The sequence below is a fragment of the Lepidochelys kempii genome, chromosome 4, assembly GCF_965140265.1.
Source record: "Lepidochelys kempii isolate rLepKem1 chromosome 4, rLepKem1.hap2, whole genome shotgun sequence".
NCBI classification, from domain to species: domain Eukaryota; kingdom Metazoa; phylum Chordata; order Testudines; family Cheloniidae; genus Lepidochelys; species Lepidochelys kempii.
This window is the reverse complement of record NC_133259.1, coordinates 127607957-127635247: the sequence shown is the minus strand read 5'-3', so window position 1 is coordinate 127635247 and position 27291 is coordinate 127607957. Positions and strand designations below refer to the sequence as shown.

At 42.6% G+C, this 27291-nt stretch overlaps 1 protein-coding gene across 1 annotated transcript; it reads left to right on the top strand.

Moving 5' to 3' along the window:
• Window positions 1–1184: 1184 nt before the first annotated feature.
• CD8A (CD8 subunit alpha) lies at window positions 1185–21434 on the top strand. Its single transcript, XM_073342888.1, has 6 exons — window positions 1185–1240; window positions 2051–2425; window positions 10541–10642; window positions 11164–11280; window positions 12350–12380; window positions 19108–21434. The coding sequence occupies exons 1-6, from the start codon at window positions 1195–1197 to the stop codon at window positions 19157–19159; spliced, it is 723 nt and encodes a 240-aa protein (XP_073198989.1). The 5' UTR covers window positions 1185–1194; the 3' UTR covers window positions 19160–21434.
• The last annotated feature ends 5857 nt before the right edge of the window (window positions 21435–27291 follow it).

Genomic DNA, 27291 nt, shown 5'->3' with positions numbered 1-27291 from the left:
GCCCTGGTGCAGAGAGCAAAGGCCTTGTACATAACAGAATTTATTCCTCTTCTGCAGGGCGGAAGTCACAGTGGTTAAGAGAATAAAACCACAAGATCTGAAAAAATACCATGAGGGTCGTGGGCCGCTCTTGGTGGGTTTTACACAGCACAGACCCTCAGCACTGCACAAAGTTGTTTTTGCAAAGCGTTTGCAAGCATAGTAACACCTGACTGAAGGCATGGGTGCAACTAACCTAGATCCCAACTCTGTGTTTTTTTCATAGAATTTACTGTACAACAGGTATATCTGATTGTGTGCTATATCCTGCTTAGTATATAAATAAAATAGTGTGTTTTGAAATCTACATTATAACATTATAGCATTATGGCATTTCACTAAGACTCTGGCTTGGTGTACACTAAAAACTGACGTTGATATAACTGCATCACTTGGGATATGGAAAATTCACATCCCTGCCACAGTTATACTGACCTAACTCCCAGTGTAGACAGTACTATGTCGATAGGAGAGCTTCTCCCATTGACATAGCTACTGCCTCTCGGGGAGGTGGATTACCTGTGCCGATGGGAGAAGCCCTCCCGTTGGCATAGGTAATATCGTCACTGAAGCAGGCCTTCAGTGTAGTAAGCCCTCGGTGTAATGCAATGAACTTTCCATCAGGAAATAGGAGATATGGGATTTGAACACTGAGATCTAAACCATGGGTTCTTAACCTCGGGTCACAACCACCTTGTACTTCCCATATATCTCAATGGGAAGAGGGTTGCGACTAGATCCCAGTTAGATGGGAGGAGAGTTTGAGAGTGGATCCCAATATGGAAAAAACTGAGAGCCACCCATCTAAAGGATCCAATGCTGCTCCAATCAACATTCATTTTAGTGAATGGTAAAGGAAAAGTACAGTCACTGGCAAGAAGATAGATACATGACAGATCATCCCTGATTACAATGCAAAGGTGTTTGGCCTTAAATTAAAAGATAATTGAAACCAATATTTAAAAATGAATCAGGACTGGCTAAGAGATGAATTCTTCTCCTCTTGGTTCACTTAATTTTGGAGGCTGAGAAACTTTCCTACGATGTTTGCTGACATCACATCCTTCCGAAAAGCACTACGTCCTATCAAGCCAAATGAGCAAATTCATCTTTGCTCTGCTGCGCCTTTCTTGAGAAGAGTCAGCACAAGGAGAAATGGCCAGATTCGTTTCTTTGCTGTTTTTTCTCAGTCTGAGCTTGTGTGAGTACAGAATCGCTATTTAGTGTAACCTCTTTAAGAAGGGTAATTAATAATGGGAGTTTAGGGTGGTCTCTCCAGAGTCATCTGGATGGAGGAGTCAAAACAAATGGGCAAGGAGTCAAAACAAAGATTAACAAGCAAACAAACTCACCAGATTAATTTTCAGTTTGGGGTTTTACTTTGTTTCTGCGAGTGAATAGAAGAAAATGGCCCAGAGCCTGAGTTCCGGCATGCAGGTGCAGCCAGTAGATTTACTCCAGCATGACTGAGAGCAGAGTCTGGCCCAAGGATTTTTTTGGGTTCCAGCACAGTTAAGACCAATGCATCATTTTAAAAAACTGAGTATGCATCTGATGAAGTGAGCTGTAGCTCACGAAAGCTTACACTCAAATAAATTGGTTAGTCTCTATGGTGCCACAACTACTCCTTTTCTTTTTTTAAAAAACTTGGTACATGTCAGTGTAACCCGAGCTTTCACCCAGATGGCTTCTCTGCATCAGATGATCTATTGAACGAGGGCAGCCATTGTAAGGGCTAGGGCAATCGCTGAGCACACTGTAGACCTGAATCCTAGCAGTCACTGAAATGCATTACTCGAGTCTGCCTGAGAGCATGTTGATCCCTTAGCCCTGTGTAATAGTCTTGGTTCACTGCTCTGGGTGTCTGCATGGCACTAATCAGCGAGGATGGAGCTTTGAGTGAGGTCTGAGACCCCAGTAAGGAGAATACGGCTTGGGATGGTGCTGAGGACACTCTCTGTGGATGGGTGTGACTGTGCTGATAACTGCTGGCTGGATTTCTCTCCCTCAGGCTGCTGCAGATCCCAGGGCCAGAAAAGAAAAATGAGTGTGAGGCTCCACAGGGGCAGCAGCCCCCTTTCCCTGCGAGCCAACGTGGAGCTGGAGTGTGTGATCTCAGACCACAGCCTGTCCGACAGCGGTGTGTCCTGGGTGCGCCAGTACAGGGATTCTGCCCCCCAGTTCATATTGTTCGTTACCTCCCTTGGCCGGGTGGCAGCGACAGAGAATGGAAAACCACCCGAACGCTTTCAGGCGAAAAAAGAATCCAGCAACTACAGACTGACCGTGACGTCCTTCCAGGAGCAGGACCAGGGCAATTATTACTGCATCGTCAACCACAACCAGAGACTGCACTTCAGCTCCGGGATCCCACTACACCTGCCAGGTCAGCATGAACCTCACCCCATTTCAGCCCCCTCTGCTTGTGCTGTAACCCCAGCATTCCCCCTCCATCCCAGCTCAGCATCATCCTTATCATCCTCATCACCCCTCAGACCAGGCCCTTTCTTCCTGTGTGCCCAGGTGGGCAGGTGTCAGGGGTCTCTGTACAGAGCCCCGTGCCCAGCACACCCCTCTCAATGTTTCACTTTCCCTGAATGTCTCAGCCACGCGGACTCCTGGCATCTTCCTCACCCTCCTTCTCCATCACTCCCCTTCACCTCCACTCACTGACCGTAACTGTCAGCAGTTGGGTGTCCCAGAGCAGGGTGTTGGTTTCCCCGTAGGGTCCTAGTGATCCCCCTCCTTCAGGAGACTGGAGACAATGGGATAGATGCCTGTTCACTTTCCCCTCCCAGTTCCCAGTCATGCTTCAGCATGGATAACACCGTGGGAATGATGCTCAAAATACTGGCATCCCCTTCAACCCAACAAACCCCATCACTGACACCCCCTTCTACCCAACAAATCCCATGTGACCAGGGTCCCAATGGGGAGCCAGCTGTGGTCACTCAATTAGGGTGAACTGCAAAGAATGGGGCAGACAATCCCCAAGACAGCATAAAACAGCTTCTTTATTACATTACTGGTTACTCAGAACTCCAAACAACACAGTTCCCTTAAACTGATCCAGCTTCAGGCCTCCATCCGGGTACCCACGTCAAATATGATGATTTCTGAAAATCTTATTTTATCATATAAAAGAAAAGGCTCTACCAATCCCAAAGAATCGGACACGTCACCTCTCAGGTTAATGAATGTTTCAGATCTTACCCAAATGCATGCTACAGCCAATTCTTATTAACTAAACTAAAATGTATTAAAAAAACAAAAGAGAGTATGGTTAAAAGATCAATATACATACAGACATGAGTTCAATTCATTTAGGTGCAGATTCATAGCAGAGATGGTGAGCTTTGTGGTTGCAAAGAGTTCCTTTAGAATTCAGGTTCATAGGTCTTAGTCCAATGTCCACATCTCATATTCAGGGCGTACCAGCATCACTGGGACCTCAGTCTTGCGACTCAAACTTCCCCTGATAAAGCCTAAGCAGATCTGAGATGACAGAATCAGGACCCAAGGATCTTTTTTACAATTTCATGTATTTTGACAAGTTTGAGTTCTTCAGGAAACAAAAGGTAATTAGGGTGACTTTGAAGGAGGTCCATCACCGGTACTTAGCTATCCAAATTAACATAATGCCATTTGCTTGTTCCTCCACCATTCACAGTACATTTCAAAGAGAGAGGAATACTGAGATATCCCGTGTTTACAATTCATTTACATGATAGGATGTTCTTTTGACCTCTGAATTATCAGAATACAGCATAGACAGGGACAGTTGATTACATTGTCCACCCTACTTATACATATGGAAATACATAAAAACACAAACATTATCTCCCCACATGTCTTCTGTGGGTTATTTATTTTCCAGGATATTTAACCCTTTCTAGCCTGCATCAAACCCCCAATGTGAGACTGGTGTGGAAGGGTGAAATTAGAGCTCCTGGATACACCTTAAGGACCTTTCAACAGTGATATGAGCTGTGTTTACATTGAATTCTTTTAAGGCAAAATTATTGAGCCATGCTTTGGCCCCAGCCAAAAACTTAGTACAATATTTGTGAAACACTTTAGTCATTCCAGGGTTTTGTCTATTTATTAACTTAACATAGCCATTAATGTTTTTTAAAGAGCACTTACTCTGGCATTCAGCCATGAAGGCTGTGTGGTGTTGTACCTCAAATTCCCTTTGTGCTCAGCAGTTCAAGCTTGTAGTGGTTTTTCTGCTGTGGAAAGTTTTAGAAATGTGTCTATGCATTAGCTCTGAAACCTTAACATTATTAGGCTCTTTAATACAAAGTGTGTTCTTGTTGAACCAAACGGTATAATCATAAGGGTTTCTATTATGCACCACTCTTAACATGTTCAAGGGATTTTCCAAAAGACCATGCACATCATACATTTTTACAGTTCTTGGTATCAGCAACAAGTTAGTTACAATCATTAGCAAGAACATTAACATCAGTTCTATCATATGTGTACATTTACAATTATTTTTGTCATGCCAAGCCTTTGGTTTTAGACATACTCTTTAGGTCAGCTTGTTCAATATACCTTTTGAACCTTTGTAGCTTTTTCTTGACCTTAGGGTCTTCCTTGTTGTTTTGGTACTTTAGGGTTAACCTGTGGCTTTTATTTGCAAGGTTTAATTCTTCCCTTCCTCCCTGTCCAGTAGGGTCAAAATCTGAACTCTTTTGTGTAACAGAATCCATTGGCTGACTCGGTGCATCCTCTTTGCCAATGGCTATGGGCAAGTCTTTCTACCCCCCAGTCAGTCAGGTAATTTGCATCAGCACAGACACTAGCTTGTTTACTAGTTTTCAAATCCTCAACCTTTACCAATTCCAAGGCTGGACTCTGTCTTAAAGTGATACCATCCATTTTCACTAGCATGTTAGACTCAAGGGTTTTTTTGTTCTTCCCTTACCAACCACTGCTTCCACATGGAATCAAATGTCACGTACACTCAGAGACTGTAAGACATATCCAAAATATCTAGAGATGAGAGTTTGCCTGCTCTCCTCTGCATCCTGGTAACCCAGTAACCAGTAACCCGATCTTTCCTCAGTACCTAAGTCACAGACTGCTTACTTAAAGAATCAACATGGAGACATTCATGTTCCAACAACATTGTCTCCCCAACAAGCTGCTTATGCTTATAGGGCTGTTTAAATTCCCTAACAATTTTTATTTCATTTGAAACCTTTTCAAAGCGATCCACACTGGGTCTTTCTAAAGCAAAGTCAGTGGATCTATACACCTCAGAAAGAATCTGGCAGTTAGGAACTGGAACAAGTCTCCTAAACAAACTGTTGCTTTCTCTATGCAGTGATTCACCCTGAGTTAACTCAATCAAATCATTTCCACACCCATCAGTTGCAGCAAACTGCTTGCAAAAACTACCCTGAAGATTTTCCTCTTCAGGAATCTTTCTAAGCAACAACCCATTTTCCACATAAATTCTGCCCTTACTCTTTTCACCTAGGGCTTGCTCTAAAGGAACATTTTCCTGAGCAACAACAAACTCTTTCTGGGTGCCACTTAAATCCAGAATCACTTCTGTCCCATCAGGAGGATTTTCACAAAACCCCCTTTCAGGTTAACTGCTGGACTTCATAGTCACAAGATTAGAAGCATTCTCTTCCTTGTTACAAGTTTCAATACTGTCAGTAGGTAACATAGTCAAATCACCTTCATGATTTCCTTCTGCCCTGGCTATGATATCACCCTGATCAGACAAGGTTGTCGTATCTTTACCCAGCAACACACTAGCAACAGGCAAAATAGAAGCACCAGAATTGCTTGGTCTTTGGGAGCTATCTATGACATCAACTGGATGCAACCTGGTTGCAATGTCATCATCCCTAGCAAACACAAATTTAGGACCACTTCCTTCCTGGGCTTTAGTTATATCCAGAATCAACTCTGGGTCAACTGATAAATTTTCAACCATCATAGGCTAACAGGCTTTTTCTGTCTGCTCTACAAACAGAAAAGAGCTGGAGAAACATTCCCCTTTAACAGACAAACAGCTTGGGATACCATTTCCCTTGTCCCAGCAGACATAGCTATTCACAGACAACTGCTTGGAGACTGGGGTAGCTCCCTTCATGGGCAAGTCATTACCCCTAACAGACAAAGGGACATTTCCTTCACTGTCACAATTCTCCACACTGGTAAAAGGGAAGGTATAGGGATACCCATGTTCCACTAACCTTGCCAACAATCCATCACTTATCAAGACTGTACCCCTTCCTTCCTCAGTTGGGGTATTCCTGTGAGCACTGGCCGTGGCCTGTTCCAATGAAACATCGCTCTGCTGGTCCGCAATAAATTCCTTCTGAGTTTCACTTAAATTCAGAACCATCTCTGACACATCAGGAAGATTTTCACCTGATCCCCCTGCCAGGGGGCTGCCAGACTCCATACCTGAAGGGCTGGAGGCCATCTCCTCCCCTTCATGGCTCTTTTCACTGACATCAGGCAAGCTAGAGGCATCAGCACATACTTCTCTTGAGACCTTGTTATGACATTCACCGTATTAAACTTAGTCATAATGTCATTCCCTATCAGAACATCCGCTGGAAGTTTATCTCAAATACCTCCCGTCAGTTCACCACTAAAATCCCCCCACTCCAGGTGGATCTTAGCTAAAGGAACAGTTACAGGAAACTCGGCTAAAGCCAGAACAATTATGTTCTTGCCTTCCAGTTTGTCCTCCTCTCGGACATAACATTTCTTAACTAAAGTAATATCTGACGCTGTATCACGCCAACCACAACAATCCACACCATTTACCTTGTGTTTCTAATAAATTCATCACTACCCCTCCAAGGCTCAGTTCTGACATAATTCACGAGACCCTGTCCTTCCCGTACATCCTCCTTTGGGGCTAGGGAGACAATGTTAACATTTACAGGGTTAGCATCTGCACTCATACTTATGGCATTGGCACTCACAGGGGTATCAGGTCGTGGGGTGGTTTGGAACTTTGGACAATTTGGCTTTATTTGCCCAGGCTTCCCACACTGGTAATAGGTAACCGGCCTCCCTTTTGGGTAAGAGGTTTTCAACTCTGGGCTCCCATGAGCTTTTTTATCCACGTTGGGGTTAGGTTTACTCCTAGGCCCTTCCTTTCTATTAAACTGGGGTGAATGGTGATTATTCTTTCCCAGGGGTTTACTTCTTTCATTACTTCAATTCTGCACAAATTCATCTGCAATTTCAGCAGCCTGCAAAACAGAATTGGGCTTTCCATCGCATATAGCAGCCTGGACCTCATCTGGCACCAAATTTAACATTTGTTCAAGTGTAATTAATTGCATTAACTGTTCAAAATTACTCCAAGCTTTCTCACCAGTAATCCACTTCCTGACAAAACCTAACAGTTTATGAGCACATTCCACATAAGAAATACCATTAGACATTTTAAAATCTCTAAATTTCAACCTGCAAGTTTCAGAGGTAAGCTTAAAACATTTTAACACAGTATCTTTATAGTTTACATTATCCAAGGCTTCATCCATACCCATTTCACTGAGCACTTCCCTGGCTTTCCCAATTAATCTGGTCAGCAGGACAGGCATACGCTGATATGGTGAATATGGGATATGGTGAATTTCACATAGATGTTCAAAGGTAGACAGAAAAAATTCTTTTTCCCAATTTTTGTTGTCCAGAGGGGATGGATTTCCAGGTTGTGGCAGCTTTTTTCTGCTCTTCCAACACTTGGAACTGAAGTCTGGCAGATTCCTGTTGCATCTGGTGAGCCTTCTCCTCAGCAGCTAGCCATTCTATATGCCTTAAATGGGCCTCTTTTTCCATTTTATCAATCCTTTCTTTAGCCTCCTTTTCCATATCAGCTAGCTTTTTCTTCTCCAGTATATAAGAACATAAGAATGGCCATACTGGGTCAGACCAAAGGTCCATCAGGCCCAGTATCCTGTCCTCTGACAGTGGCCAATGGCAGGTGCCCCAAAGGGAATGAACAGACAGGTTATCATCAAGTGATCCATGCCCTGGCACCCAATCCCAGCTTCTGGCAAACAGAAGCTATGGACACCATTCCTGCCCATCCTGGCTAATAGCCATTGATATACATATCTTCCATGAATCTATCTAGCTCCCTTTTGAACCCCATTATAGTATTGGCCTTCACAGCACCCTCTGGCAAGGAGTTCCAGAGGTTGACAGTGCGTTGCATGAAAAAATACTTTATTGTGTTTGTTTTAAACCTGCTACCTATTAATTTAATTTGGTGGCCCCTTGTTCTTGTATTATGAGAAGGAGTAAATAACACTTCCTTATTTACTTTCTCTATACCACTCATGATTTTATAGACCTCTATCATATCTCCCCTTAGTCGCCTCTTTTCCAAGCTGAAAAGTCCCAGTCTTACTAATCTCTCCTCATATAGAAGCCATTCTATACCCCTAATAATTTTTGTTGCCCTTTTTTTAACCTTTTCCAATTCCAGTATATCTTTTTTGAGATGGGGCGACCACATCTGCACGCAGTATTCAAGCTGTGCATGGATTTATATAGAGGCAATAGGATATTTTCTGTCTTATTATCCGTCCCTTTCTTGATGATTCCCAACATTCTGTTCGCTTTTCTAACTGCCACTGCACAGTAAACGAAGATCCGTAAGCTTCTGTTCAAATTCAAATTGCTGTTTGTTTTTTATTGCAAGCATTCTCACTGGCTCTGCTTCCTGATTATTTGCCCTTAGCAGATTTTTCAGTTCTTGATCTGGGGCTTTTTTCTTAAACGACAACCCCCTCTGTAAGCACAAATGTTCAAGGCTTTTTCTATGAAGTTCTTCATATGATTGTTGCACGCTCATTGTAACAGATTTTTAACCCTTAAGCTCTCCAATATCAAAATTACGTTTTTGACAAGTGTGTGGTTCTGATCCAAAAACCCAATTAGTCTGTGGTAACGTGCATCCCAGCATGACTAAGCCACTGTGACTGGAGTCCTAGTGGGGAGCCAGCTGGACACTCAATTAGGGTGAACTGCAAAGAATGGGGCAGACAATCCCCATAAAGCTGATGGAAAGGAGTACTTGTGGCACCTTGGAGACTAACCAATTTATTTGAGCATGAGCTTTCGTGAGCTACAGCTCACTTCATCGGATGCATACCGTGGAAACTGTAGCTCACGAAAGCTCATGCTCAAATAAATTGGTTAGTCTCTAAGGTGCCACAAGTACTCCTTTTCTTTTTGCGAATACAGACTAACACGGCTGTTACTCTGAAACCTGTCATAAAGCTGATGGATATTCCCACACTTAGATTTACCAAGACAGCATAAAATAGCTTCTTTATTACCTTACTGGTTACTCAGAAGTCCAAACAACACAGTTCTCTTAAACTGATACAGCCACAGGCCTCCATCCAGGTACCCACGTCAAATATGATGCTTTCTGAAAATCTTATTTCATCATATAAAAGAAAAGATTCTACCAATCCCAAAGGATAGGACACATGACCTCCCAGGTTAATGAATGTTTCAGATTTCACCCAAATACACACTACAGCCAATTCTTATTAACTAAACTAAAATTTATTAAAAAACAAAAGAGAGAGAGTATGGTTAAAAGATCAATATACATACAGATATGAGTTCCATTCATTTAGGTGCAGATTCATAGCAGAGATGGTGAGCTTTGTGGTTGCAACGAGTTTATTTAGAATTCAGTTTATAGGTCATAGTCCAATGTCAAAATCTTATACAGTATTCATGGCACACCAGCATCACTGGGACCTCAGTCTTGTACTCAAACTTCCCCTGATGAAGTCTAAGTAGATATGAGATGGCAGATTCAGGACCAAGGATCTTTTATACCATTTCATGTCTTTTGACAAGTTGGAATTCCTCAGGGAACAAAAGGTAATTAGGATAACTTTGAAGGAAGTCCAGCACCTGTAATTAGCTATACAAGTTAACATAATGCCATTTGTTTGTTCTTCCACCATTCACAGTACATTTCAAAGAGAGATGAATACTGAGATATCCCGTGTTTACAATTCATTTGCATGATAGGATGTTCTTTTGACCTCTGAATTATCAGAAAGAAAAGGAGTACTTGTGGCACGTTAGAGACTAACAAATTTATTTATTTGTAAGTGCCAGAGACTCCATGAAGTCCACCAGGGGCTTTCCTATTGCTACTGATTTTATGTGGACTGGAAGGCACCCAGATACTATGATGATGGGCAGCAAGATAAAACCAGATAGATAGATAGATAGATAGATAGATAGATAGATAGATGAGCTTGCTGCTCTTTGGTGTCTGTTCCAGGACTGGGATTGCCCCAGGAGGACCCTACAGAGTACCCTTGGCTGGGGAAGGAGTTGCTGTCCACAGGGGCTATGGCACAGCCTCTACGGGGGGAGTGAGTCTTGGAGGGAGGGTCAGAGGAAGGCAGCGAGAGGAGATGAAGGGACAGAGATTGACTTCACTACCTGTTGTTTCCATTCTTGTTTCCAGCCCCCGCCACCACAGCCGCCCCTCCGAAGGCAACCACGCCCCAGCCCAGCACCATCACCCGCAGCGGGGAACTCGGGGGCTGCAAACACTCCCCGAACACAGGTACCGGCTTGGGCTCGACCCCGCGGCTTCGGGGGAGACAGAGCCCCCGGCGGCGGCGGGCGGGGAGGGGGGCGGCTGTGATTTCACAGGTCCTGGCCGCCCGCTCTGCACGCAGCATTGGCTCCCAGGCTCGCGCCGGCTGTCCCGGGCTGAACAGATCCCCAGCCCGGGTTTGCCGGCCACGTGTTTTCCCTGCGGAGGGAAACCCGGCAGCTCCTTAAACCAGCCCCGGCCGGCGATAAAGTCAGCGGCTGAGGCCCGAGCACCAGCCCCGTCCTCCCCGCTGGGATCGCTGCCGAGTAGCAGAAACGGCTCCCCCCCGCTGTCGGCCGGCGCGGGCCGCCTCTGCCTCCACCGCACCTTGTGCACCCTGCAGCTGTCCCTCCCTCCCCGGCCCGCACCGAGTGCATCCTGCATCCCCACCCCCCGCCTGATCCCTCCTCTTGGAGCGGAGCCGGGGGGCGGGGGGCCGCTGAAGCTCCTGCTTTCGTTTTATTTTTTACGCTATTTTGTCTCTGCAGCGAAAACCCCAAAGGAAGGGATGGATTTATCCTGTAACATTTACATCTGGGTCCCCTTAGCCAGCACCTGCCTTCTCCTCCTCATTGCCCTGCTGGCCACCATCACGGTGTGTCAAAGTAAGTGACCCCTCTCCAACCGGCTGAGCCAGATACTCCTTCGCTCCAAGGCCAGAGAGCAGCGTTTACAACTTAAAAATGGTCAGTGATGGTGAATCCACCATGACCCTTGGTAAATTGTTCCAATCCTTAATTGCTTGCGCCTTTAAAATGTAGGCCTTATCTCCAGACTCAATTTGTTTAGCTTCAACTTCCAGCCATTGGATTGTGTATTTCTGTAATTGGTGAGTGGCACAGAGATTCCCCCAGCAGAGAGCAGCCAGGGCCATGAAAATAATTTTGCCCAAAGATGTGGCCTGCTTCTTTTGTGCTAAAATAAATGGTTCTCCCATATATTGTGTCAAATACAGCCCTGGTGCAATGTCCCTGGAGTTATGCCAGGGATGACGTTGGCTAAGTGGGCCAGATCCACCGTTGGTGTAAATCTGCAGAGCTTCATTGAAGTCAGTGGAGCAATGCAAATTTACACCAGCTGAGGATCTGGCCCAATATGTCTTATTATCCCAGAGTACGTGGGCAACAGAAATGGATTCCGTGAAGAGGGCACAGGGTGATCTTTACTCAGAAAGTCCTCCTTCTTTTTCAGGGTCAGATCTCAGTCGCTGCGGTGTAAATTTGGTTGTGCTCTGCTGGCAAACCATGCCACTTGCTTATTGTAGAAATAATCGCTGCAAACAAATTTTCACTGGCTTTCCAGATTGGTATCGATAGCAAACAGTAACTTACAGACCATGCTCCAGTTTTGAGTTTTAGTCCTGAATACAAACTGAAGGCTGGATCCTGCAGCCATTAATCACACGAGCGGCTCTTATTCATGGGAGCAATTTTGTTGACTTCAATAGGACGACGGGTTGGATAAGGACTACTTACCTTGGTTAAGGGTTGCCCAAAAGAAAGCTAAAAGAGACAGTGGCTGAACCAAACCTACAGCAAATATAAACTCAACTCTAGCATGCAGAGGATGATTTTGCGGGGTGGAATGCCGGTAATGTGTTGCTGCAGAGTCTTTCTTACTGAACAATGACTCGCTCGCTAATTCTTTCAACTTCATCTTCTTTTCTTTTTAAAGCAACCAGAAGACGAAGATGCAAATGTAAAAGGTTGGTAAACTTCCATTTTGGGGCATTTTCTCTTTAGTTCTTGCGCAGCGTGTTATAAAGTAAATTGCTACCACAAGCCAAAAAGTCCCACGCATCTGCCCCCTCATATGCACACAATATTACTTCTGAGGATTTCTGTGTGTCATTGAGTCCGGAAAATCAGCCTTAAGGTTTTTGCTTTAACCTCTTCCCCTTTGTTATTATTATTTACCATTTAAATTCAGTAGCACCCAATATGGGGTAGGTGCTATACAGACGCACAGGAAGACAGTTCATGCCTCAAAGAGTTTGCAGACTGAAGACTTTGTGAATATGAATTACAGCAGGCCCTTTCATTAGAGGATCACCCAATGTACCTACCAAATGTTACGTCTCTGTCGAGGATAGTAAGAGAAAGTATAGTTCCTTTGTTTTACCAGCAGGCGTGCTGTCACATTGGCCTCTGTTATCTCAGGGCAGCAAGGTGCTGAGTCCTCTGGCCTGGACCCCGAAAAATATTTTAGCACATGCATGATCCTATTGAAGACAGTGGGAGTACACACATGCTTAAAGCTGAGCTGTACTTAAATCCTTTTCTGGATCAGGGTCAGAGAACTCAGCCCCTTGCAGGATCAAGCCCTAATTGTGTAACAAAAGGTGTGCCATAATATATACACACAAGGGGGCAGTGTTAAAGTTGCTATGGAAACTTGAATGTTCTGAATTTTTGACACCTCAAATGTAAGGCCTATTATCTTGCATTTTTCTGTTCCCAAAACTACTATTGGATTCAAAAGATGCAGTACCTATCATAGAATATCAGGGTTAGGAGGGACCTCAGGAGGTCATCTAGTCCAACCCCCTGCTCAAAGCAGGACCAATCCCCAATTTTTGCCCCAGATCCCTAAATGGCCCCCTCAAGGATTGAACTCACAATCGGTTCAGCAAGAACCTCGGTTTAGCAAGCCAGTGCTCAAACCACTGACCTATCCCTCCCTTTGACACCTGGCCCACTGTGTTGGATTAACATAGAGTTTGGGGCTATTTTTGGATATTTTGGATATTTTTAGATTTTTGGATATCATTTCTTTCCCCCTTTTCCAGATAGTTGCATGTTTATTTATTTGAATAAACAACTGCACATTCAGATAACCACACTGTGAAATGTACCTTGTTAGCAGTACAGTAAATAAATAAATAGTAATGACAACTAGCATTCAGGCTCAACCGGACAAGTTCTGTCTGCACAGACTTCATGGGCTCTCCATACACCAAGAGCTTGTAAGATCACGTTCTTATTGTCCATCTTCAAAGCTATTACCACCATTAAGTAAGACTTCGCAACATCACTGTGTTGACTAATGGGAAACTGAGGTAGACAGGTTTAAGTAGCTTTAAGTTGCCGAAGGCCCACAGAAGGTGTTTTAAACAAGGTCACGTCACACTTGTGTGAACCTCATTTTACACTGTCCCAGTGAGTGCACACTAGGAATTTGCACTGGTTGGAACTACATTGGTGCACAGATCCATACTATAGACAAGCCCTAAGCGTCAGGGTTGAGATTAGCATTAGGCCATCTGGACTTAATGAATGCTCAGGATAGTATTTCAAACCTCCAGAGCCTTTTCTTTGGCAAATCCGATGTCTGCAGACAAAGCTAAGCTTCACATTGCCCCTTCAGGACGCACATATGTCAGATTTTAAATATCAGAACAAGCTATTTTTGAGTTACCTAAATGAAAAAATTCATCTGAGAAAAATTAACATAAGAAAAATGCTGTTTTTAATATTTCCCTATTACAGAATGTTTACCAGATTGTTAAAAATGAACTCGTAGGCTGAGATCAAGCATTGGAAATTGCTGCCCAAAGAGTAATGTTTTATGAAAGGGTTTTAGAATGAAAATGCCTTCTGATCTTTAAATATAACACAGCAATCACAGCTTTGTGGCCACACCATAGCAGCTTTACACAGGAACCTAAATATATATATATGCCTCTATTATCTCACTCTATCTCCAGTATGAGATATTTATTGCCTTGTGAAGTGCCATTTCTAATCCACCGCAGAGTGTGTTACAGGCCCCCTCTGTGCTGACCTACAGAGCATGGGAGTTGTTGTGGTCAAGAGCTGAGCGTATAACAGAGTTTTTTCAGTTTGGGGGTTGAATTGGGGGAAAAAATGGTTCAGTTAGAACCCAAACTGAATTTTTGCTGTTTTTCCTTGCCAAACGAAAACATTTTGTTTCAGGTCAAATGAAACCTTTGGTTCAACCCAAAACAAGGGGGTTTTGTTCAGTTTTGGATTGTTTTGTGGTGCCTTTTACCCTTTCTTTTTCTAAAAGTTAAATTTCAAAACAAAATGCCATTTTAAAACCAAAACTCCATATTTTTTGTTTCGAAAGGGCTGAACCGACACACTTCAACATTTTTGAAAATAAAATTCCAATTGTTTTTGGCCAAAACTAGTCACTAACTTTGACCCTAATTCGCAAATAGTTTTGGTGACCTGAAAAATACATTTTGTGGTAAAAAAAAAAAATTCACTTAGCTCTGTTACAGCCCCCAGCCAGAAAGGGTTGATTCTTTAGTTCAAGCTATAGCAGCTCATGCTTTTAGCTCTGGATGTCCCCAGTTCAATACCTGGTTTGTTGGCCAAGAGGTCATCATGCCATGATGTATCTTTTTGTTCTGTGTTTGTACAGCACCCAGCACAGTGGAGCCTTGGTCAGTGACTGGGGCTCCTAGGTGCTACCGTAATAAATAATAAAAATATTGCCTGTTTGCCAACCCAAAACTCCCATTGAAATTACTATGCTATGTTAATATGGGAGTACTTGTGGCACCTTAGAGACTAACCAATTTATTTGAGCATAAGCTTTCGTGAGCTACAGCTCACTTCATCGGATGCATTCAGTGAAAAATACAGTGAGGAGATTTATATACACACAGAACATGAAAAAATGGGTGTTATCATACACACTGTAAGAAGAGTGATCACTTAAGATGAGCTAATACCAGCAGGAGAGCCGGGAGGGGGGGAGAGGGAGAAAACCTTTTGTAGTGATAATCGAAGTGGGCCATTTCCAGCAGTTAACAAGTTAACAGCAGTTGCATCCAATGAAGTGAGCTGTAGCTCACGAAAGCTTATGCTCAAATAAATTGGTTAGTCTCTGAGGTGTCACAAGTACTCCTTTTCTTGCTGGAAATGGCCCACCTTGATTATCACTACAAAAGGTTTTCTTCCCCCCCCCCCACCCTTGCTGGTAAAAGCTCATCTTAAGTGATCACTCTCCTTACAGTGTGTATGGTAACACCCATTGTTTCATGTTCTGTGTGTATATAAATCTCCTCATTGTATTTTCCACTGAATGCATCTGATGAAGTGAGCTGTAGCTCACAAAAGCTTATGCTCAAATAAATTGGTTAGTCTCTAAGGTGCCACAAATCCCCCTTTTCTTTTTGCAAATACAGACTAACACGGCTGCTACTCTGAAACCTATATCTTAATTACTTACATTTCCATTATTTTAAAACTTTTCCCCAAAAAAGCTTAGCAAAGCAATTAATTATGCCTTACTGCATCAAGTTCATCTGTTGATATGTCATTTGTGCACAAAATGAAATCTTGGGAAAATGGAAACAAGCATGTATATTTTTCCTGGCTCCATTCAAAAACAGCTGGATGGATTGCACTCAAACTTCCCCAGAAATTCACCTGAGGGCTGACCAAAGCTTGGAAAGTTTCAGGCCAGAAGGAACATCTTGGAAAATTTTTGAGCTAGGAGCTGTTAAAGGGGAAGTACCAGTTTTCTTTTTGCTATGTGAGGCATTTAAACCTTACGCTTTACTGTAGTGAATAAAATGAATATCACAGATATTGATGGGAAATGAGAATTAAAGGCCCAATCCTGAAAACCTTTATTCACAGAAGCAGTCCTTGCTCTTGTGAGCAGTTCACTGATTTCAATAACAGCTCTTCAGTGGTACGACTCAGATGATAAAGGACTGCTTCTCAACAGGATCTGGCCCCAGGACTGGCACCGGCAACTTCAGCGTTTATTTTTTCCACCACAAATGAATCATCAGTGAAAATATGCACTGTACACTGAGCTAGATCTTCAGCTGCTGTAAACAAGCGTACATCCAAAGGCCCTGGAGAGGTGCAGATTTACACTGCTTGAGGATCTGGCCCGCTAGACTTTCCTTTTAGCTGAACCTGATGAAACAGATTACTATAGAAGGTGATTCCAGACATTACACTGACAGTCCTGAGCCGGATCCTGTGTGTACTGAGCCCTTCCTGCAAGGTGTCAAGTGCCTGAAGTGAATGGAGGTGGTGGGTGTGAAGTAGGAGGCTGGACCTGTGATCCTTTGCTCACACAAGCAGTCCCAGTGCTTTCGGAGCTACAACTCCCATGACTGAGAAGGGTTAGCAGGATCAGGCCCGAGATGCTCACCACTTGTCAGCATTTGGCCGTTAGTAGACTTGGAGAGCACAGCAAGAGGGAAGTAGGAGCAGGCTTATTATTTGCTGCCAGCTTTCCGTCATAAAGTAAAGTATGATGATGATAATGTATTTGTACTATTGTAGCATCTAGGCACCCCAGTCACGGACCAGGACCAGGTGCTACACAAACAGAGAACATAAAGCCCCAAGGAGTTCGCAATCTAGGTATCAGATATGAGACAACAGATGGATACAGACATACAGGGGAGTACAAGGAACCAATGAGACAATACTGGTCAGCATGACAGGCAATGGTCTCAGAACACCAGCAGCCTGACCGCTGTCAAGTTTTTTGTAGGCATCACAGCAAGAAAGAGTTTGATGGAGGGATTTAAAGGAGGATAATGTATTAGTTATGCAGATGTCTATGGGGAGTTTCTCCCAAGTGGCATGGGAGAAAGCACGAAGGTGCTTGTTTGAAAATTTAACAAGTGGGAGATGGAGGCTCATTTCATGGCCTATTGGAGGCAGCAGTTGATAGGTTGTGAGAGGCCTTGAAAGTAAAGACAAATCGCTTCTTTAGATTTGGAAGGATTAGATTTTTATCAGTAAATGTCAGTAAACACTGATTTCACCGCACACATGCAACCAACAAAAATATATTTCCATCGATAATTGAAATTTACAAATAGGCAAAGTAAGAAAAATGCTGTTTAAGAACTTCTTAGAGTCAACATCCACTTATTTATTAAAAAGAAAAGGAGGACTTGTGGCACCTTAGAGACTAACCAATTTATTTGAGCATAAGCTTTCGTGAGCTACAGCTCACTTCATCAGATGCATTCAGTGGAAAATACAGAAGATGGACTAGCAAATGAATAGTAAAAACAGGTATGACTGCTTGATTTAAGGCTGTTTACTTGGTATATTTTGACATGTGATGTTGACAATTTGTGTTTTAATGGTTTATAAAGCTCTAACTTTTTGAATCTCAACATCTGATGTCATGAAATAATTGTCTGTCCCCCATAATTTCCCACAACTGTGAAAATTGATAAAAATAGATAAATATAGAATAAAAAAATATTAAAAATATAAAAATAAATATAAAAATAGACAAAAATAGAAAAAAATCGCTTAAAACCCATACATTGCACAACTGTGAACATATAAATTGATAAAAATCTAAAAAATTGCTTTAAAATAGACATTGACATTATCTTTCAAAATTATAAAAAAAAAAAAAATCAAATTCTGGCAAGCCTACTGATATTTGATACAAGACTTCTCTACAAAGTATACATTTCAATCAGAAGTGTCCCAGGGACCACATGCCCTTTCTCCCTCCATGTCCAGAAGCCACACCTGCCTTGCAGAAACCAGGAATCTTAGCTACATGAAAAAGTAATAGCAGGACTGTATAGCAAATAAACTCACTCTGACATGGTGGGTACTGACAGCTTAGTTACTCCCCTCCTTTATTCTTGTATCTATTTCCTGTTCTCTGAGCAGGACCTTACAGTACATTGCACTGGATTTCCCCCAGTTGCCTGCAGCCCCCACTGCCCTAATCAGTCCAGGTCACTTTGCATTATAGTTCTCTTCCCTGAGTGCTTGTTACTCCAGGTCTGGCAGACAAATTTGATCATGGTTGTACTTCCTCCAAAAAAGCTAATTCTTGCCATTTTATCAAAGGTCTCATAATATTTAATGTTATGGTGCTAACTCCAGGAGTCCTGTGATTATGTAAGAGTCTCGGCTTTCATTTAAAAAAAAGACATTTTTAGCCCTCATGATTGCAGAGAAATGCCTGAAAACATAACCTGAGTGTACCCCAAAGGATCAGAAACCAGAGGCAAATAAAAATAATCCAAATGCATTTTTTTTTTTTAAATCTCATGCTGTTAAAGGCAGCCTCACGATTACTGGGGGCCTGACTCGTGATTTTTGATGTTTGGGATTGGCAATACCGTGTCACAAAGAACAATACGAAGCAGCTGTACAGGATCCAGATTGGGGACTGTTTTGCTGATCAAAAAGGCTTTCTAAGGTCCTGAAAGAATTATGGTGCGGGCTACAGCAAGCAGAAGGTGTCACTAGTTGATGACTGGCAGATGCTTCACCAGTGTGAAGTGTACCCGGAAGTACTCCATGGCCTACAGCTTGAGAACCATTGGTTTAGATGAAGGCCAGATGAGCTGATCAATGCTGGTGGATCTTGCTTTTTTACAGAACTCATTTTCTTGTTCACTTCACATCCAAATAAATGGTAAACATTGCCTTTTCCTCTCTCTTTAGACCTATGCCTGGGAGCAATGGAAAACCCAGCTTGCCAAACAGATATGTGTAAGGTGACTGAGCCATTTGCATCTGGATCTCCAAACGGGAGCTGTCACTGCATAAACAAACCCTACGTCTATTTCCATTACTCATTCTCGCTCTCACTTTATTTTTTAAATTGTTCTTGTACTTTCTAGTCTGTTAATTTTTAAAAGGCAAACTGTTCAAAAAGAGCATATAGAGAATGCTGGACATCAGCCACTTCCTACATCAGCTGTATTGCCTGGATTTTAAAATGTAGCTCCCTCCAAAATTTTCTTGGTTGAATCTTTCAAGCTGGTTTTCAAGTCATAAAAAAGTAAAACATGCCAAATGATATAGTCCATAACTCTGGCAAAACCCTCACTTACTGAAGCCTGTGGCGCAAATCCTGAGATTTTTATTGTCCTTACTCAGATATATACCAATTGACTTCAACAGCTAAGTAAAGATCTCAACATTCAGTCTGTTGGAATTTTGCCTGCACAAAAACCGAGTAAAGACTGCCAGATTAGGCCTGCCACGACAAAGTGCGTGATCCCGCCGCAACTGAAGTCAGTGGTAAAGCTCTCATTCACTTCAGTGATGCAGGACTGGGGCCTTCGTGAAGACATTTCTATTTGTGATGCTGTCTACAATGGGGAAAGGAGATAAAAGGTATTTAATCTAATGAGCATCCCAATGCTGAGCTAACTGGAAGTGCGGCATTAGCACAGGTCCTAGGCACTGCTAGGATTTTTAATTTTAAAAGGGGGCAAAAAGCCAGTTAAGGTTGAACAATCACAGAGTTTAATATCAGCAACTGGCTAAAATCAATAAAACTGTAAAACTTTTAGAAGACATGATGCAGGGTTGAAAGGGCAAATGCTAAAAAAGGCTGTTATTTCTTTCACAGTCCCTAAGACTAAAGATTGCAGGCTCCAGCATTCTGCCCTTACTCAGGTAGACTGTCACTGACTTCAGTGGGAGTTTTGACTGATCAAGGTATGCAGGATTCATCCTATTTGTAGGCACCCACAGGCAAGTGGCAAAAGAGTAAATCTAACCCCACTCTCCTTTCCGCAAACCAGTGTTTTAAGCACAGAATGAAAGATCTTATTTTTTTCAACGACGTAGTTGATGTAAATATTTTCTTGCTATAATTGCCATAAAGTTTTTCAATATTTCTGTTCCCAACAATCAGTATAAATACTGTGGAACAATTCAACTATACTTCTAGATAGTCTCACTGAAGTACATTGCCTTGTCTTCTTCTTAGCCTCAGAAAAGCTAGAGAACTAAATAAAAATATAAATGACCTTTTTGCTGAGAGATTTGAATAAGAGAAGAAAGGTGTTGCTGTGGTTAAAGATACAGGCCTAGGCTTCAGGAGACCTGGGTTCAAATCCCAGCTCTACCACAGTCTTTAACCTTAGTCTCTTCCGTACCTTGCTGTCATGCTAAACCCGTAAATACTTTGGGGATAAAGGCCTTATAAGTCTGTAGATACAAGATGTTGACTGGCAAGAGAAATCTCTGACTACATATTTGTACACAAATCAGCCAGGCAAAATGTTCCCGTATGTATTGGCACTATCATAGTAACACAATCCAAATTCACTTCCAACATCCCAAGTGTATCTCTTCTTAAACAATGGATCTGGTAATAAGTGTGGCCCCAATTTAGTAAAGTCTTAAGCTTGTGCCTATCTCAAGACTTGTGAGTAGTCCCATTCACTAGACCAAGAAATACTTTTGTGACAGATGTTGAGATGCCATGTAATAATCTATGAATACTGAGATATAATAATGTTATGAACACTGCATGTGACCTGCTCTGTAAAGGGAAGTTACAGTATAGTATGGTGGGTTATTGGAATTTCCTGAATGAATGTATCGATCTGACTTAATAGGAGGTTGTGAGAAAAGCAAGCAGGAAAGCAACAAAATAGCTAGAGGTAAGCAACCCTTACCCTCCCAACAAACACAGGGGTCAGGGAGGGAGGGAGGGAGTATGAGGGGCAATTGTAAGACAGTGGCATTCCTCCAGGCCCTAGACCAAAGTGACATAGCTGTTCTGCCAATGCAAGGAACTAGTAGATCAAAGGGCTATAAACAGTTAAGTCTCCTCAGGAGAAGAAGGAGGATCAATTGTCACTATGTGTGACAGACCCAGAGATAGGCTCTGTGGAGGAGTCTGAAAGATTAGGATCTTTCCCCAGATCCAGGGAATGGTAAGCCTTAGGGAAAGACAGGCAAGCATGTAGGGTGTTGATTGTTTTAAGATTTGTTTTCTCTGAAAGGCTTTTGTACTAAATAAATAATGCGTTGCTTGACTAATGCTGTCTGGTCACTAGTTATCACTGTCATTGCTCCGGAGGGGATGGAACTGCAGGTACTGAGGATAAATCAGACCTGCTGAGGTAACCACGGTTGATCACAGGGGACTACAGAGTGGGAGAATCACATAATCCCATACCAAGAGAGGTGATGGCGTGAGGCCCAAGACCTGAGAGGGGTGCATGTGAAGAGACCAGAAGGAGTCAGAAGTGCAGTTAACTCAATAACTTGGACAACTTTGTTACACAATGCATAACTAATCTTTGGAACTCATTGCCACAAAGTATTATTGAAGCCAAGAGCATAGCAAGATTCAAAAAAGAACTAGACATATATATATATACACGTCTAGTTCTTTTTTATATATAGTTATCTATATAGTTATATTGCAGTAGCACCTAGAGGCCCAATTGTGTTAAATGCTCTACCTAAAAATCATAAGAGACAGTCCCTGCCCCAGAATTTGTAGTCTACATATACAAAGGGTAGGAAGGGCAATAGAGGCACAGAGAGGGGAAATGACTTGCCCAAGGTCACAGAGCAGGTCAGGGGCAAAGCTGAGAGTAGCACCCAGGTCTCCTCACACCCAGTCCATTGCCATAGCCTCTGGACAATAATGGCCCCATTGAGTGAATCCATAGTTACAGTAGACAGATTTTTTTTTTAATGTTTGTTTAGAATGGAGCATTTACACTCATGCTGCAGGGCATAAACCAACTTCTAGCTTACCAGAGGTTCAGAAGAACCTTCCCCTTTGGGGAGATTATTCCAAAATTGTCCACCAAAGCATTTCTTACAGTTTCCTCTGAAGCATCTGGCCACTGTCAAAGACAGGATACTAGGCTAGAAGGAACCCTAGCATGATCCAGTATGGCATCTCCTCGGTTCCTAAGAGAAGCTGTATTCTGGGTTGATACTTTCCCCTAAGGAATAATGGGGGACTCAGAAATAGTCTCTGCACCTAAAACTATATATCTGGGGTCTGTAAAACAAGCATTACAATCTCACTGCACTGATCTCAGACTAAGAAAGTTGAGCTGTCATAAACAGAACTGTAGGAAATCTCACTAGTTGGAACTCTTAAAAAAGTTTTGTCCTTTTCTTTCCCCCATACACATCAAAACAAAGGCTGAAGTGTGTTGCTCTACTCAGTAATAGCATTTGTCATTTTAAAAACAATAATTCAACCACTTTTTACAGTAACTGAGAGAAAGATCAGAGAACCCCTCTAGCTATGACATCCCCTGAGAGCTGTGTGCTCATCGAGGCATTTTAATGACATTATGTTAACTGCACAAGTAAAGGCCACATAGTTTGTGTTGGTTTTCAGAACCCTAAGAGAAGTTTGTGACCTTTGTATCTGTTTACACCTATTACGTATTTACAAGGGCTTCCATGCCTGTCTAAAACTACAGGCAATCAGCAGTCTAGTGACTGGGAACCTATCCTGGGAAATCCTACTATCAGCCTTGCAACTGAGTTGTTTTCAAACCACAACTTCTCTGTGCCTTTGTTCCCACTGCTGTAAAGACCCAGCCTTGTCAAGATCTCGAGCGTTTTGGATGGAAACTGCTGTATAAGTGCAAAGTATTATAACTGCAGTGTGTTCTCGTGAGTGGTGTGGGTAATGCCTAGTGCCATAAACTGTACAGTTGTCCAAACATCAAACAAGTGAACATCACTCCAGAGAAGGCCCTTTTTCTGGCGAAATCCTAGGGTTCAGGGCATCTGACCACAACAAGGCTCGGCCAAATTCACCCAATCAAAGCTCTGTCCAAGTCCTTCCTCAAGTGACATGTTGGAGCTGTGGAACCCACAGAAGTAGCCTCCCAGGCTGTCTCTGAGGAGTTTGGATTCTGAGGCCTTTTGAGTTATTTCTGGGACTTCCTACAGGGCATCTTCTCCAGAGACCAACCCTTCTGGCTCTGCATGGAACCACCAAACCTCAGATCTGAGTCAGGTTTCACAGCCGCGCCACTTGGGCCTGGAGAGCATCACTTTGCAGAAAACCTCTCCAGCTGTGGAGTTGTTAAAGCTCCCTCACACCAGAAAGAGACTTGCTTGGTGATTCTTTGGGAAAGGGGCTGGGACACTGGGCAATTCTTTGCTAAATAGCCTTTTCCTAACCAAGGGAGACATACCTTGTGCCCATCAGAGGATGGGAATTTGCTGGGAATGTGGTGCATCTCTTAAACCCATTGATTGTTCGATATTTTGCCAGATCCTCAATAATGACCAGATCCAAAAGGATCCTATAAACTTAACAACATATGAAATATATTTTTTTAAAGTTCACAATAGAGTGAAGCACAGAACTAGCTCCAGGGCAGAGATTTCATACCATTTTCCCGCATAGAGCAAGAGGAGGGAAAATTATCTAGATCACTGAGTTTGCCACAGAGAGAGGAACTAGGGAGTAGAGGAAATGGGTTAATTACAGCATCAACCCCCCGGTGGCAAGGCATTCAGAACATATCTGCATTTCCAACCATAAGGCTTGAAAAGGTTCCATGGTCCAGCAGCTAGGCACCCAGGCCTACATTTTCAAAAGTGACTCATGGTTTTAGGTGCCCAGGTCAGGACACCCTGATGGAGCCTGATTGCCAGAAAGCACTGAACATCTTCCCTCTAAAAATCAGGCCCTAAACACTGAGGCACCCAAAATCACTAGTCACTTTTGAAAATTTAGTCTACAAATACCTATTGTAGGGCTCTGGAAAAGGCAGTGTCAGGAAAGAGAACCAATTCTTTTCTCATATCCACACTGGCTCCCTTAAACTCTACTCACACTGGATTAGCGTCTGCAATGATCCCTGATGTGTACAGAAAGATGCTGCAGGAATATGGTAAAATGTGCTCATCATGTATTTTATTGTCACAAAGAGAGACATTATATTACACACAGGTATTAATGTCTTTTAAATGAATGACCTGAAGAAGAGCTCGGTGGAGCTCAAAAGTTTGTCTCTTTCACCATCAGAAGTTGGTCTAGTAAAAGATATTACCTCACCCCCCTTGTCTCTTTCACATCCTTTAAAATAGCATTTCCCATTCAGTCCTTCCGAACTTCATTATATACCACAGCTACGCGAGATGTATAAATAATGTTAAGCAGAACATAACCAAAACCAAATACTATTCCATTTTTTAAAGTAAGTCCCTGTAAGCGACAGTGCATACTCAATAGACTTTTTTCAAATCAAATGGACCGATTCTTTCACGATTCATGCATTAAATAATATTTATGGTTAGTTCTATTGCCTATAATCTACAAGATTCAATATTGTACTCTTATATTACAGTGCAACACTTCTTGTTACACATAAATCATAGATACACTATGGAATCCTACAAAACAGACAACCATAAAGACAAATACAATCCTGAGCCATGTGAACAAATATTTTGCTGTTATTTTGGAATATTGCATTATCACTTTTTAGGAAGAACCCCCTATTGCTTTCCACGGGGAGTTCTGTTTACAAACAGGTGGCACAAAAATGGTCCCTTTAATTTAAGGATTAAAAAAACTCAGTGAAAATAAAAATGAAGGTGTCTGTTCTAAACCATAAACAAGCCAGAGAGAGAACAATAGCCTCACCTCAGACATGGCTATGGGGTTTCACCTGTGGATGTCATTATCCCTATACAAGGGGGAAGGGTCCGGCTCTCAAGTGAACTCCCGTCTCAGAGTGGAGTCAGTAACTAGCTCATTGGAAAGCAGTCCATTGTTACGGCAAATGTTCAGGTGCACATTACAGCCAATTCTAACTGGCAAAAACAGCCAGCAGGCCACTCACATGGTATTTGAAGGGGGCTATCCCTAGGTGAAAATAACAGTGTTGATCCAGACCCATTGAAGTCCATGGAAACCTTTCCATGGACTTCAAAGAATGTGGGGATTAGGCTTATAATGCTGTGTATATTGAAAGTGCTGGGAAAGTGAGGAAAATTCAGAATAATTTAACCCTAAAGCCTTAATCCAGAAATTGGATCCATGCAGCTGGACCATATGCCCATGTTAATCATGTTGTTTAATGCATCATTAGGAGGCACCCAGATAATACGGTGACGAGTACAGTAAACGAACCTATATAGAATAGAATACTACGTGGAGGCCCAGTGACTTCCTGAATTAATCTACTGCCAGGATCAGTAGATTATATATATATTTAGTTTTACATTTAGACTGCTATATATATTTAGTAATTACTGTTTGAATTGAAGATTAACATAAAAATTTTATGATACAAACAAACAAAAATAATAACCCTCCTATGTATTGTCTAAAAATACATTTGCAGTCCTACCTATTTTGCATATCTAGTTTCATCCCAACATCTATTTCAAGAAATTTTGTAACTATTCAGATACTCCTCATGCTAAATCACCAAACTGCACTCTGCTGGCCAAAAGTTATACGGCACCAGAAGTATTTTCTCAGCATTCTCAAGTGCATAGCACAGCTGTAGCTGCTGTAAAAAGAACAGCAGCATTTGAGATCACACAGCCAAATGCAGCAATTGTTCCTCTTCTAGATGCCAGTCCAAATCCAGATTATTTGGTCTGATGCCCAAAATGGATTCCCCTTCCTAGATTCCTTCCTAAAGATAAAGCTAAGTAATGCCTTTTAAAATAACCAGTCTTCACGGATACACTGATAGACCTAGCAAGATCTCCATGATTTTTGATCTTAAAGAAGCCTCTTGTCACAGTACTTATGCAACATGCTCCCTCTCTCAAGGCTAGAGCTGACTGTTTCAGAGGGAAGGGAAGGATATTTAGCTCAAAAATCTCAGCATCCCTGATAGGAGAAGCATATGTACCCTGCTCCACACACTGGCATGCCGGGATACAATGGGACTGTGCCGTGCTAGTTTACAGGCAATTGCACTAATTATTTCACATTCACCATCTTTTCTAGTTACATTGATTATAAACTTAAGGCAAAGGTGGCGACTCTCTGTTGAAGGGTATCCTGCTACTTTAAGAGAACAGAGAAATAGGGAGTACTAATATATATATATTGTTTACCAAAGAACATGGGATCAGTGCTACTTATAGATACACACGCACTGCCTATGAATGTGAGATTCTTAAATATCCACATGAAAACAAACCATTCTATTCTGTGCTATAGATTAGTTAGGTCCACATCTCCCCCTCTCCCCCCGAGCACTCTCTGCTGCACTGTCTCCCCCAGTCCAGCCCTATGGCATCACACTGGGGTGGGGGTGGTGGGTATGCCGATCAAGACAGCTGAGTTATGTTCTTTGCCTTCTGTCCCCATGGAGAATCCCCAGACTAGATTACACGGACCGAGGCTATATTATCTTCTCCATAGAGTTCCTAGGTGGGGGTCCTGAGTGAAGCCAAGGCCAGAGCAGTCCTGATAGTGAGGCTTCAGTGAAGCAGTATTTCCAGAAAGGATGCCAGGAACCAGGACTATTGTGGTTGCACAGGATGCCGGGGAGCAGGGCTTCTGGCCTTTCCCATGGTAGATGGGGCTGGAACATCTGCTTCCCTCAGTGATGCAACACAAGGAACAAAGCTTGAATCAGCATGGAGGAAACTCCTAAAGGGATTCTCACAGAAATTCCCTCTCTCAGAGCCCTCTCCTCAGATCTTAAAGCAGGTGGAGATAATCTGGGCCCTGGGTTTATAAAGTAACATTTTATCACCATTAAAATAGGAGAAGCCCACAGTGAATGCTAGGAGAATGAGGGAGCTGGAAGAAGAATGTTCTGGCTTCCATGTCTGATTTTACTGTACAGCTCTCTTGCTCTGTGGGGCATTTACATCATATGGAGTTGTCTCTCTTATTTCCAGCTGCTAAATTACATC